Source organism: Eublepharis macularius, chromosome 9 (genome assembly GCF_028583425.1).
Source record: "Eublepharis macularius isolate TG4126 chromosome 9, MPM_Emac_v1.0, whole genome shotgun sequence".
Classification (NCBI taxonomy): domain Eukaryota; kingdom Metazoa; phylum Chordata; class Lepidosauria; order Squamata; family Eublepharidae; genus Eublepharis; species Eublepharis macularius.
Window position 1 is genome coordinate 92846541 of NC_072798.1, and position 12468 is coordinate 92859008.

The 12468-nt window shown below is 43.6% G+C and overlaps 1 protein-coding gene across 1 annotated transcript in view; it reads left to right on the forward strand.

Annotated features, from left to right (window-relative positions):
- The window catches only part of CELSR1 (cadherin EGF LAG seven-pass G-type receptor 1), a 222543-nt gene that overhangs the window by 168802 nt on the left and 41273 nt on the right, over positions 1–12468 (forward strand). The window contains exons 12-18 of the mRNA XM_054988282.1: positions 88–262; positions 2041–2182; positions 3070–3190; positions 7655–7838; positions 9315–9416; positions 10183–10277; positions 11748–11957. Coding sequence (XP_054844257.1) covers positions 88–262; positions 2041–2182; positions 3070–3190; positions 7655–7838; positions 9315–9416; positions 10183–10277; positions 11748–11957 — 1029 coding nt within the window. The remainder of the gene's footprint in view (positions 1–87; positions 263–2040; positions 2183–3069; positions 3191–7654; positions 7839–9314; positions 9417–10182; positions 10278–11747; positions 11958–12468) is intronic.

The following is a 12468-nucleotide window of genomic DNA, read 5'->3' on the forward strand; positions in this document are numbered from 1 at the left end:
CAATGGGCGGGCCAGCCCTGGTTGCACCACGATATCTTGAGACACAAACAATAGTTTCACCATTACTGCCTCTTCCCTCCTTTTCAGGGAGTGAGAATGGGGGAGACGTCTACAAACGTAGCTACGCTGAACATGCATCAGGCTGGCAACATTAATGTCAAGGAGGGCTGTGAGCTGGACAATCCCTGTGATTTGAACCCTTGCCCCCTGCACAGCTATTGTAGTGATGACTGGGACAGCTATTCCTGTGTCTGTGATCCAGGTAATAATGGTTGGAAGCAAAGTAGCCACCATAATAAGGTACCTGTGGGTTCCAAAATTCTCTGAGAGCATCAGTATTTAGAGGATTTAAGAAGGGTTTGCAGAAAACTCTTGCCCACAATCATGTGGAACTAAGGGCCAAAATACATGTTATATTTGATATGTGACAGCTTCAAATGCTGTGAGGGGGAAGGATGTACTTTAGGCTGCCCTCCTGGATGGCTCCCAGGGAAGGAGCTGTTTGCCCTAGAGATGAGCACAAACCAGGAAAACAGCAGTTCATTGTGGTTCGTGGCTCGTCGTGTTTCTAGAACCATGAACTGGCATGAAATTGCCCAGTTCGCATACCAGTTTTTTTGGTTCATGAATATGTCACTTCCGGGTCAGCAGAAGGTCTACAGAAAGCGCACCCCACCCACCCCCCGTTGCCTAGGAAACTGATTAATCAGCGCCAGGCTGTCTGCAGTGACGAACCGAAAAACTAATCCAACGAACCACCCTTAAAATTGTCACAGTTCGTTGTGGTTCAAACGTAATGTGTATTTTGGCCCTAAGATCAAGCGATAGGCACCCATCAGTGTCTAGAATGGTATCTTTCATCTCTCTCTTATTTTCAAACACAACTGCAATGACTGCTTCTAAAAAACCACAGTATGTTGGGGAAATTAAGAAAAGAGCGTGGATCGAATGAAGAACAAAAGGAAACATCTAGCATACATCTGAATAAAGAGGAAAAGTGGGTGCTGATAAACAAGACTGATACTGAGAGGAACCCCTCTCTCATTTAGAGATAGATGCCAATTGTCATGAAGCCAACAGTTGTGGATGGTTGGGCTCACCTTTGTCACAATTGATAATTAATTGATGGTTTAAAGAGTTTGAATCCATAATGTAAAGGAATATTGTTCAAGCATTTGGAACAGTTTTTTAGTGTATTTTAACTCTGTTTTAATTTTTAAAAATACATTTATGTTGTTTATATTTCATACTGTAAACTGCCTTGAACGCCTTTGGAGGAAAGGCAGCTAATAAATGCTTTAAATAAATAAATAAACTAAGCAAACTAAGCTTGGATATCAGGTCACTGCCTTCCTCATCAGTAAATGAGAACATGGGCTTTGTATACACCAGCTTTTCAGAGGCATGAGGGTGGGAATTACATCTATCAAAAGAAAAGGCAAATTCCCAAACAAAATTTTTTTTGGAAAAACAGATTTGTGTAATTCCCTTATATTTATTAATGTTTTAGGTGGCAGAATGGTGAGGGTTCACCAAATTAAAAAATTGCAGAACTTATATAAGTCAGAAAATTTGCAGGAGTCAGAAACAGTCACAGAATTCACTCTGTGATTGCAATAAAAGGAATATGGCACCTTTAAAATTTTGTCTCCTAGGTGTCCTCGTGTAGTTTAATTTCTATCAAGTTTAAAGCCAGATTAAATAAATCACATTTTGAATTGTTTCTTCTGTTTTGAAATATTAGAGGCATGGAGGGAAGCATGTTGTTCTGCCATTTTTCAAAGATGCGAAGAAAAGTAGTAGTTTATAATACACATCTCAAGGACAAAATAAAAATAGTGACACCCAAAGTATTGAAAAAATATAGACTTTCAGCCGTTTCAAATGTTGCATTTGAAGATGTCTTGTAAGCACAAGAAAATTGACTGATAGCACCAGAGGTGTAATTAATGTGTACACTTAAAATAGATTGGCTTCCTGAGAAGCACAAATCACAAATTATACAGTGGCTGTTGCATGTCTATAACCTTGTCTCCCCAGGGTACTTTGGGACAGACTGCGTTGACGTGTGCAGCCTAAACCCCTGTGAGCATGTTTCCACTTGCATGCATAAACCAAGTTCTTCTCATGGATACACCTGTGAATGTGGGCAAAGCTATTATGGCCAGTACTGTGAAAGCAAGTAAGCAAACATTTTTGATTCCCTGTTTCCTTTTGTTAGTATAAAGTTCTGTGGTATAAGTAGCTGCCTTAGGAAACTCTCCCCCCCCCCCTGTGAAACTTAGTTCTGCATTTTTTTTTATCTTCTACTTTTATTTCTTTTGTACCATGTCCTTAGACAACCATTTTAAAATGTCAGGGTATACATTGGTAATTGTATTTAATTTATAATTAGTAACAATTATAATAATATTTAAATACTGTGCAGGAAACTGTGGAGTATTTCAGCTTGCAGAATGGGGAGGGGAGTTGCCAGTTCCCCCTCCCCAGTCCCCCACGAGCAGCATAAGAGGAGTATTTGAGGTCCACACTGGGAAAGGGAAGGATAAGAGAGTCCACTCCAGCATTGGAGATCCCTTCCATCAGTGGAAATGATGTGTGGGATCTAATCTAGTGATCAAATGCATAGATGTGGAGGTGGAGAATGCCCTCAAATCATAGTCATAGTTGACTTATCGGGGTTTTATGGCAAGAGACTAAGAGAGGTGGTTTTCCATTGGCTGCCTCTGCAGATCTGGTCATATTGGAGGTCTCCCATCCAATTACTGACCAAGGCCAACCCTGCTTAGCTTCTGAGATCTGATGAGATCAGGCTCACCTGGGCTATCCAGGTCAGGGCATTATGCATAAATAAATAACCTTAATTTAACACAAGTAATGCATTCAGGTATCATGGGAACGGCTCAGCAACATCACCACTTTGTTGCCTGCATCTGTTTCAGTGAGATTTGGATATTTACAAAAGGTGAAATTGCATGGCTTCAGAGTAAGAGAAGAAAAAGCATTTCTCTATATTTCTAAAGAAAAGCTTAAAGAGATTCCTCTTGTTTCCTCCTCCTTCCTTTGCAGAATTGATTTGCCTTGTCCCAGAGGTTGGTGGGGAAATCCTATATGTGGCCCGTGTAACTGTGAGATCAGTAAAGGATTTGATCCTGACTGCAATAAGACCAATGGAGAGTGTCGGTGTAAAGTAAGGAACAAGATATATTTGTACATCGCAAACCATGTTGTGCCAAAGTTCATTGCCTTGTAGGAAAGCTGTAGCAAACTACAGGCGTCTTTTGTATCATTGATGGGTTTTTTATATCATCGATACACTCCGGGCCGGGGGGTGGAGCCTGTTGCAGCTTCCTGCTATGTGTACACAACGCTTTGCCGTAGAAATGTATCAGACCTGGAAAGGAAATGTAATACTCTTAATCAGTGGCCAGGGCTACTTTGTGAATCTGTACATCAGCCTTGCTATATGGCCATCTCCTGTGCCTGTAAGGAAAGAAGCAAGCAAGGGGAACAACCATAGGCAAGTCTGTTCAGAAGTAAGTCCCATTTTATTCAATGGAGCTTGCTACCAGGAAAGCATTGTTAGGATTGCAGCCCAGGCCACCTGCAGACCAACAGGTGGGACAACACTCGGGGGTATTGAGGGGCCCTATGGATTTTATTTCAATTTTTCCAATGGAAGAATTGGAAATTTGGGGAGGAAACCCCTACTATGAAGTATTTTCTCCTCTGAAACGAGTGAAGTGATTTTTAAGACAAGGTTTTACCCACTGAGAATGTGTAGTATGAAGGCTGTGATGTAAGACAATCTGCAGCTTTTGATGGTAATTCCCATGACATGTAGACATGTACAACACATTTTCAGACATATATTTATTGTTTAAATATGACCAGTTCTGCTATTGTTTTTATGGTGATTCCACACTGAATGGCTTAGTACTTTCAGTGTTCTAAAGCTTAACTCTCCAAACATGCTGCTGCTAGTCCTAAAACAAACGAAGCTGCAATCTTAAGAACACTTCCCTGGGAGTAAGCTCTGTTGAATAAAATAAGACATACTCTTGAATAGACCTATTGAGAATTGCTCCCTATAGGAGACTGTTTTTTAACCATATAATGAGCTTTCTTCTCTTTATTACAAAATTTATGTTTTCTGTTTTCAAGAGGCCACCCCCGCTTAGATAGCAAAAAAACAAGATACGTTTTGTCATTGTGGCTTTTCTGCAGTCCCACATGGGAAGTGCGCATGCACAGGCCTTCCATGGACATTCCAGAAGCTCCTAGAGGGGTGAGATGCTCACCCATTTTTTGTATGTGCCCCCCCCATGCACTAAAGGCCTGCTTCCCCTTGTCCAGGGTAAGAACGTTCAACTTTGCACAGACAATACAACAGCTGTGCATTATTTGAACAGACTAAGGAGTACCGTTTCCCTAGCCCTGTGCTGAGAAGCCTCCCTCTTATGGGAGTGGGCAATTCTCCACCAAGCGCAATTATGTGCCATCCACATATTGAGAAGGCACAACATCCTAGCAGATGCTCTGAGCTGCTTCCTCCAACAGAATTACAAATGGTCCGTACAAGTGAAATTCCTCCACCCCATATTTTCCTCCTGGGGTGCCCCATCTGTAGACCTTTTTGTCACCCCATCCAACAAGAAATGCCCTCTTTTCTGCTCAAAAGTAGGTAATGGGAAATCTTCCTCTGGAGACGCGTTCCAGATCCTGTGGAAAGATGATCTCTTTCATGGCTTTCCTTTCCTACCTCTTCTCACCCTCACTTTCAGCAAAATGATGAGGGATCTGTCCTCAGCAATAATAATACCACCTTACTGGACAAGGCAAGCTTAGTTCACCACACTCTTCCAGATGGCCCAAGGCAGGACATGCGTCTTACCTCCAGTCCCAGACCTTCTCCATCCAGAAGTCCAGTGGCAGCCCAACATCTCTTCTCTCCAGCTCACAGTTTGGCTTCTCCCAACTGACCTTTCCCTCTCCAGTCCAAAAGATTCGTGTAGAGGTGAGGAAACCTTCCACAAGAAAATCATTCAAAGTGGGCCAGGTTTTCAGTTTGGGCTTAAGACACCAAGGTTGACCTCTGTACATGCCCTCTAATTTCAATCCTTCTCTGTTTGGTACAGCTTAAGAACCAACGCCTAGCTAACTCCTCCATCAGGGTCCATTTGGCGTCCATCTCTGCCTGTCATGACCCCCATGGAAGGAAAATCCCTCTTTTGCTAGAGTGTAAAGCATTCCTTAAAAGTTTGGCCAGTCTGTACCCCTCAGCTTTTTCTCCCACTCCCCCAATGGATCCTCTTCTTAGTTGTTTCAGCCCTTGTACAAAAGCCATTTGAACCCGTAGCCACATGTCCTCTTCATTTTCTCTTTGCCAAAATGGCTTTTTTCATATCCATCAGAAGGGTGAGAGAACTGCAAGCCTTCAGATCTAACCCCCCACCCCCACCCCGCTCTTCCATTTCTTAATTTTTTCCCTGATGCGGTCATCCTTCAACCCAGTCCTTTCTGGTTAAGGCAGTTTCCACTTTCCACCTTAATCAGGATATTATGCCAGTGTTTTTCCTGTCTCTCTAAGACAGTAAGGAAAGACTACTCCACACACTGGACGTCAAGTGCGCACTATCTTTTTATTGGGACATAACAGCTTCTTTCCGCGAAGGTCTCGGTCTGTTTATAGCATTCAGGGGCCCCTGAAAAGGACACGAACTCTTTTCTCAAACCATTTTGAAGTGGGATTGTATGGCTCATCAAAATCTGCTATGCCCAGTCCCAGCAGCCGTACTTGCTGCAGCTCCAGGCACACTTCGCACGAGACCAGTCTACAGCTTTCAAGCAAGATAGTGTGCTAGTTGACATCTGTGAACTGGGCACCTGGCCAACACCTTCAACATTAATCAAACATCATGCCAGCGATGTTGACTCCAGAGGAGAGACAGCAGTGAGTAGAGCTGTCCTGAAGAGTCTTCTTAACTGAAGAGCTGTACACCCGCCTACTGGGTAAGTCAGCTTGCTAAATCTCCTGCATAGACTGCACAGAAGCCACGATGACAAAACAAGGTTGCACTTGCCTATAACTGTTGTTCATTGAGTGGTCTTCTGTCCAGGCACCCGTCCTTCCCTCCCACTCCTCCGTGAGCTTTTCAGCCTTCTCCAGTGGCGGTCATTAGAACTGAGGGAGGGAGCCATTCACCCGCCCTTTTATAGGTGTGTGCATGAGGGGAGGAGTGCAAAAAGGATGGGTGAGCATCTTTTGCTCTAGGACCTTTTGGAACATCCGTGGCAGGCCTGCACGTGCACAATTCCCATATGCACCTTCATAGAAGACCACTCAGCAAACAACAGTCAGAAGCAGGGCTCATTTTGAGGGGGAATGCGCAGGAACGCAGTTCTGGTAGTTCTCCAAAGAGGTCACATGTCAGGTGGCCCCGCCCACCTGAGTTTTGGCCATTTGGGGCCCATTTTGGTCTGGATTGGTCCCAAAACGGCCCGGATTGAGCCTCTTACGGGTGGTGGATCACTCTCCCGCTCAGCAGCGGCCCAATTCTGACCATTTTGGGCCCCTTTTCAGCCATTTCCAGCCCCTTTTTGCCATTTTGGGCCCAATTTCAGCCCTGAATGGCCAGGATTAGGTCCAAAACAGCCAGGGTAGGTGAGGTCAGGGTTGTGTAGCATATGCAAATCAGTTACACCAATGACACACTTCTGGTGATGCCAAGGGGCGTGGCACATGCTAATAAGTTATGCTAATGAGTTCCTGCCGCTCTTTTTCTACGAAATGACCCCTGGTTAGAAGTAAGTGCAACCTAGTTTTGCTAAGGCAGCTCTCTGCCCCTTGATTTTATATTGGGCGTATTTGCAACTTTGCTTGTGACCATGCCATAGGATACACTTCAGTATGTTTTGTAAGTCACAACTGATGCATTTTATGCTGGTACGGTATAATGGTTAGAGTGTCAGACTAGGATCTGAGCGACGCACGTTACAATTCCCCTGCTCCCATAGAAGCTTGCAGGGCGATTGGGAGCCAGGCACGTACTCTCAGCCTGACCTACCTCATAGGGTTGTTGAGGAGAAGAGAATGATGGGAGCCACCTTGGGCCCCCTACATTCCCTGCCAAGAAAGGGAGGGAATAAGTAAAGTAAATACAATTCTTAAAATATATATTTAAAAATCATTTTGGACAGGTTCTATTTCAATTTTTCCTAACTTTTCCAGAGCAGTTGGGGAGGTCTGGAGGTGGGGGAGCAGGTCCTGTGTCTTCAAGATTTCTGAAATTTCGTATCACTAAAGGTCTCTGATGACTGGATATTTTCCAGGAGGATGAGAATTGGAGGGAAAGATGAAAGAGGGGAAACTAATGCCTATGAAAGGTGATAGTCTGCTGGAAGGGGTAAATACCGGGGATGGGATTTCCTCTCCTGCAATTCCTTGCAGCCTCTAAACTTGTATGTCTGAAATTATGAAAACGTTTAGGTCCAGCTCTAATAGAAATAAATGAAGTAATTAAATAAATCATTCTCTGCCAGCGATTCCTGTTCTAAGCGTTCTTTCCGTATAAAGCATCCTGAAACACACGTTCTTATCACTGCTTATGTTCTTCACTCGCACGGGTCTGTGACGGTCTCTTTCTTTTTCCAGACAAACCATTACAGGCCACTAAGCAGTGACTCCTGTTACCCGTGTGACTGTTTCCCTTCTGGTTCCCACACTCGCACCTGTGACACGGAAACAGGGCAGTGTCCCTGTAAGCCAGGAGTGATTGGACGGCAATGCAATCGCTGCGATAATCCCTTTGCTGAAGTGACCGTTCATGGCTGCGAAGGTACTGCTGCCAGTTGTCCTTCCTTCCTTCAGTCCACTGACCTATAGGTTTTAAGCAGGGCTTTTTTTTTCTGGGAAAAGAGGTAGTGGAACTCAGTGATGGAACTCCAAGACCTTACAATGACGTCACTTTTGTTCAGCTGGAACAAGGGGGGAGTTTTTTAAAGTTTAAATCGCCCTCTGCGAAAATGGTCATATGGCCGGTGGCCCCACCCCCTAATCTCCAGACAGAGGGGGGGTTTAGATTGAGCTGAGTGGTGCGGAGGGCAATCTAAACCCCCCTCTGTCTGGAGATCAGGGGGCGGAGCCACCAGACATGTGACCATCTTCAAGAGGTGCCGGAACTCCGTTCCACCACATTCCAGCTGAAAAAAGGCCTGGGTTTAAGTACTATTTATCAAACGTGACTAGGAATATGAGGAAGAAGGGAAGAATTTAGGCTCAAAAAAGAAGCTATATACAGAAAAGCTGACTTCCTGTGAGTTGCCTAAATTCTCATGGCCTGAACTAAAAATCTAGCTAAAATAAGTAAATTTTCTATTCTTGGTTCTACTAGTAATTTAGGAATTAAAATGTCAACTGTAGACTCTGCCCATTGTAATATCAAGGGTTTAATCCATTTCTGCCCTGCCTTGTCATACCAAGGACATTCAAATAAAACATGACTTACAGATTCAGTGGCACCCAAGCCACAGCCACAGTATTTACCTGAGAAAGGTACGCCCAGTATGCGTCCTTCAGAAAATGCAGAGGGTAGTGTATTTACAGTGCAATCCTAAAAAGAATTATTCCAGTCTAAGCCCGATTTCAGTAGGCTTAGGCTGGAGTAACTCTGTTTAGAATTTCACTCTTAATCTTGCGAACTTAATTGTTCGTCTATATTTAGGAGCATAATTGTTCATCTATATTTAGCTAAACAGATAGAGCAGGATTATAAAACTTGGCAGAATCCCCATATAGAGGGAGGAGCAAACCCTCCTAGCTCTGAAAATACTGCTGTTCTCATCAATCTTCATAATTTTTTGGCGGATTTACAAGCTGAAGACCATTTTAGGGCAACGATGACATCCACTAAGCATTTTATGATATTCAGTTTTTCTTCTATTGTTTGGTTCCATGCACTCGAGAAGTAATCATTCTTCATATAATACAGTAGGCTGTTCTTCTCTGAAAATACTGTCTTGAGAGTCAAATTAGAGGAGATTATCTGTTTAAGGATATCTGAATGGGATTATGACATCTGAGAAGATACTGTTCTTGGTTGTTTTTACACTGATTTCGTTATAGATGCTATGGAAATGCTTTGTTCAGGTTTTTTTTATAAGTCCAAAGGTACTTTGATACTTTTCGCATTGTAACACAGCGAGCCTTGTTCTGAGCAAAGCAGCAGCGTTTCTGCCCACTAGGAGAATGACCTTGGTGATTTTTATCTTAACTGAGGGGAAATTCCTTCTCTGTTGCCTTCCACCTCATACAGTGGTTTACAGTGGATGTCCCAAAGCATTTGAGGCTGGCATTTGGTGGCCTCAGACCAAATTTGGGCAGCCTGCCGCAGTGCCGTGTCCCAAAGGATCAACGGGTAAGTATCAGAACATTAAATGTTTTATCATGAAGCTCAGCGTGAAACGAGATTTCGAACGTTTAGTTACACCCAGAAGATGTATGTATTATCAGAGCCTGAAAATAAGAACCTGACAACCACAGGATGAAGGTTTAATCTAGATGAAGTAATAACATTTAGAATCCTAGGTTGGATGCAGGCAGGTTTTTTCATTCAATCTCAGCTCATTCTCCTCCTTACTGGAGCCCCTGTCCTGCATACCTTTGGTCCATGAAGGTCCTGGGATCTCCAGCACGGCCCTTTTGGTGGGCAAAGGGGAACACATCCTCCTCCTTTCAACAGTAGAAAAGCTGGTTGGATCCAACCTCATGGAAGGCAGAATGTGAAAAACACAATAGTTCATGTGCTGTTGTAGTATAGAAAAAGGAACTCCAAACCCTTCTGTGAAAACACAGCCGAAATAGTCTCTTACTTTGAATCTGTTGCATTATTACCTGATTTTACAAGGTTAAGCAGAGATGGGCTTAGAAGGGTGTAGCTCATCTAAGGATTGCACAGTTTGATCTACAGGGCTATGAGTAATATAACTAAAATGGTAAGGAATAGACAGACAAGCAGTTCTGCTTTAGAACATCTGTCTAAAACATTCCTGATGCATTGGAGAATCAGAATGATTTCCGCCGCCCCCCCTTTATTGTAACATGAAGCTATAAACCTAACTGTCTAACCAAGCATGTACAGTAAACCACAATTGCTTATCTTGCTAACTAATTTTTGTTCAAAGGGAATGCTGTTCGCCACTGTAACAGTGAGAAAGGCTGGCTCCCCCCTGAGCTTTTTAACTGCACCACCGTCGGCTTTGTGGACCTTAAAATAATGGTAAGAACCGGCTGCTTTGCAAAAGAGGAAACCTTGATTGGCTTGTATGTGTTGTGCCTACCACTGCTTAATGCAGAATCGTTGTCCTCTCCTGCGCTGAGCAGATAAAGATTGCTCACTTAGTTTCTGTATGTGGCAATGAACATACCTGACAAAGAAGAAAGTTAACTCTGTAACTTTCCCAGTGTTCCTCTGACCATTGTAGATTCTGCCCAGTGCCGTCACCCCAGACGACTTAATGAGGATTAGAGTATCAGACTAGAATCTGAGAGAGCCAGGTTCAAATCCCCGCTCTGCCGTGGAGGCTTGCTGGGCGACCTTGGGCCAGTCAGGAGTTGTTGTGAGGATAAAATAGGGGAAGGAGAATGATGTATTCTATGCTGAGCTCCTTGGGGGAAAGCCAGAATAAAAGTGCAATAGATGAACAGATGGATGGAAAGATAAATAGCTGAATAGATAGATAAATGCTGCTGTAGTATAGCGGTTAACTGGTTGGGATGCGAATCAGCACTCTGCTAGTTTAAGTCCCACTACTGAATTAAGAACCAAGAAGATTAAAGAGATCCAAATCACAGGGTCAAATATTAAAGTTACTAAATGCAAAACATAAATATATGTCTATAGATGTGTGTGTGTATAAACATTTAGTGATTTTAATATTTGGCCCTGTGATTTGGATTTCTTTAACCTTTGGATTAAGCTTTTCCCCCCATCATTTTTCCTTTTTTTGAATCCCGCTGCTGCCATGAATTCAGTAAGTGGCCTTGGGTAAGCCACTCCTCTCAGCCCCAGCTGTATTGTGGGGATAATAATAACTTTGTTCATCACTTTGAGTGGAGCACTAATCTGTCTAGAAGAGTGGTATATAAGTGCAGTTACTATTGTTATTATTTGCAGAGGTCAGAATGGAGCTCAATAAGAAATACTCATTCTGCCCAACAACATAGGCCTAGATCCTGAATTCCATTAACAGAGGCACTAGAATTTCCCTGTGAGAAAGCTAAGCTTTGAATTGATTGCTTGCATAGGTGCAGATAAGGCCACTAAGCACTGGCTCATACGGTCTGCCAGCGTGTAGGCACTATACACTGTAAGGCACAGGAACAAATCTTAGGCTCTCATGCAGGGCTTTTTTTCTGGGAAAAGAGGTGGTGGAACTCACTGGATTGCCCTCGGAGAAAATGGTCACATGGCTGGTAGCCCGCCCCCTGGGGCCACCAGCCATGTGACCATTTTCAAGAGGTTCCGGAACTCCGTTCCACCACATTCCAGCTGAAAAAAGCCCTACTCTCATGTAACCTCGCCCTCCTCAAATCATGCTCTTAGTACAAACAGCGCATGCACAATCTGTGTCTCTTCCCCCACTCTGCTGCATGGAGACCTTCAATATGAATTCTGTTTCTGTAAAGTGAAGAAAGAAGGAATACTGTTTATTTCTTAAGTTGGAATCTGTTTATTTGCTTGCATCAGAATGAAAAGCTGCTCCGCAACGAGACCAGCATGGACGGTGACAAGTCTGTGCAGATTGCCAGGGGGCTTCAGAACGCCACTAACCACACAAGCTCCTTCTACGGGAACGACGTGCGAACGGCCTACCAGATGATGATCCGGGTGCTGCAGTACGAGAGCCAGCAGACGGGGTTCGATCTGGCTGCGACAAGGGACGTGGAGTTCCACGAGGTAACGGATCATTAGCAGATACTGAGGAAAACTGGACAGCCATTGCTGACCCTACAATCGAGAAAGTGAACCTTCACGCCAAAGACACTGTTGTGTATCAGCTGTAGAGGAGAGATGTGCCGGGTGGCTGCGTTGAGCAATACCCCAAATAACCACCATATACAAAAGCAGAGAATCTTCTGCAAAATAGTTCACTTGAAAATAACGCTGAAGATCTTTAAAAAAAGAAAAAGCCATCACAAGTTCTTAACACAGCCTACAATTTGTTTGTATTTGTGTAGGGAGGAGGGGAGCTTTTAAAAATTAATCTTTGTTGCAGCTTTGTGGACGTGAAAGGAGTACAAAACAGCAGAGCTAACAGTGGAATTCTAAGGAAAGTTACTCCAGTCTAAGCCCATTGATTTCAATGAGCTTAGACTGGAGTAACTCTGTTTAGGATTACACTGTAAATCTTGGCCGATTCCAGATGGCCCTCCCCATCCCAAAACGTCACACGTCGTCGTGCGGAAAA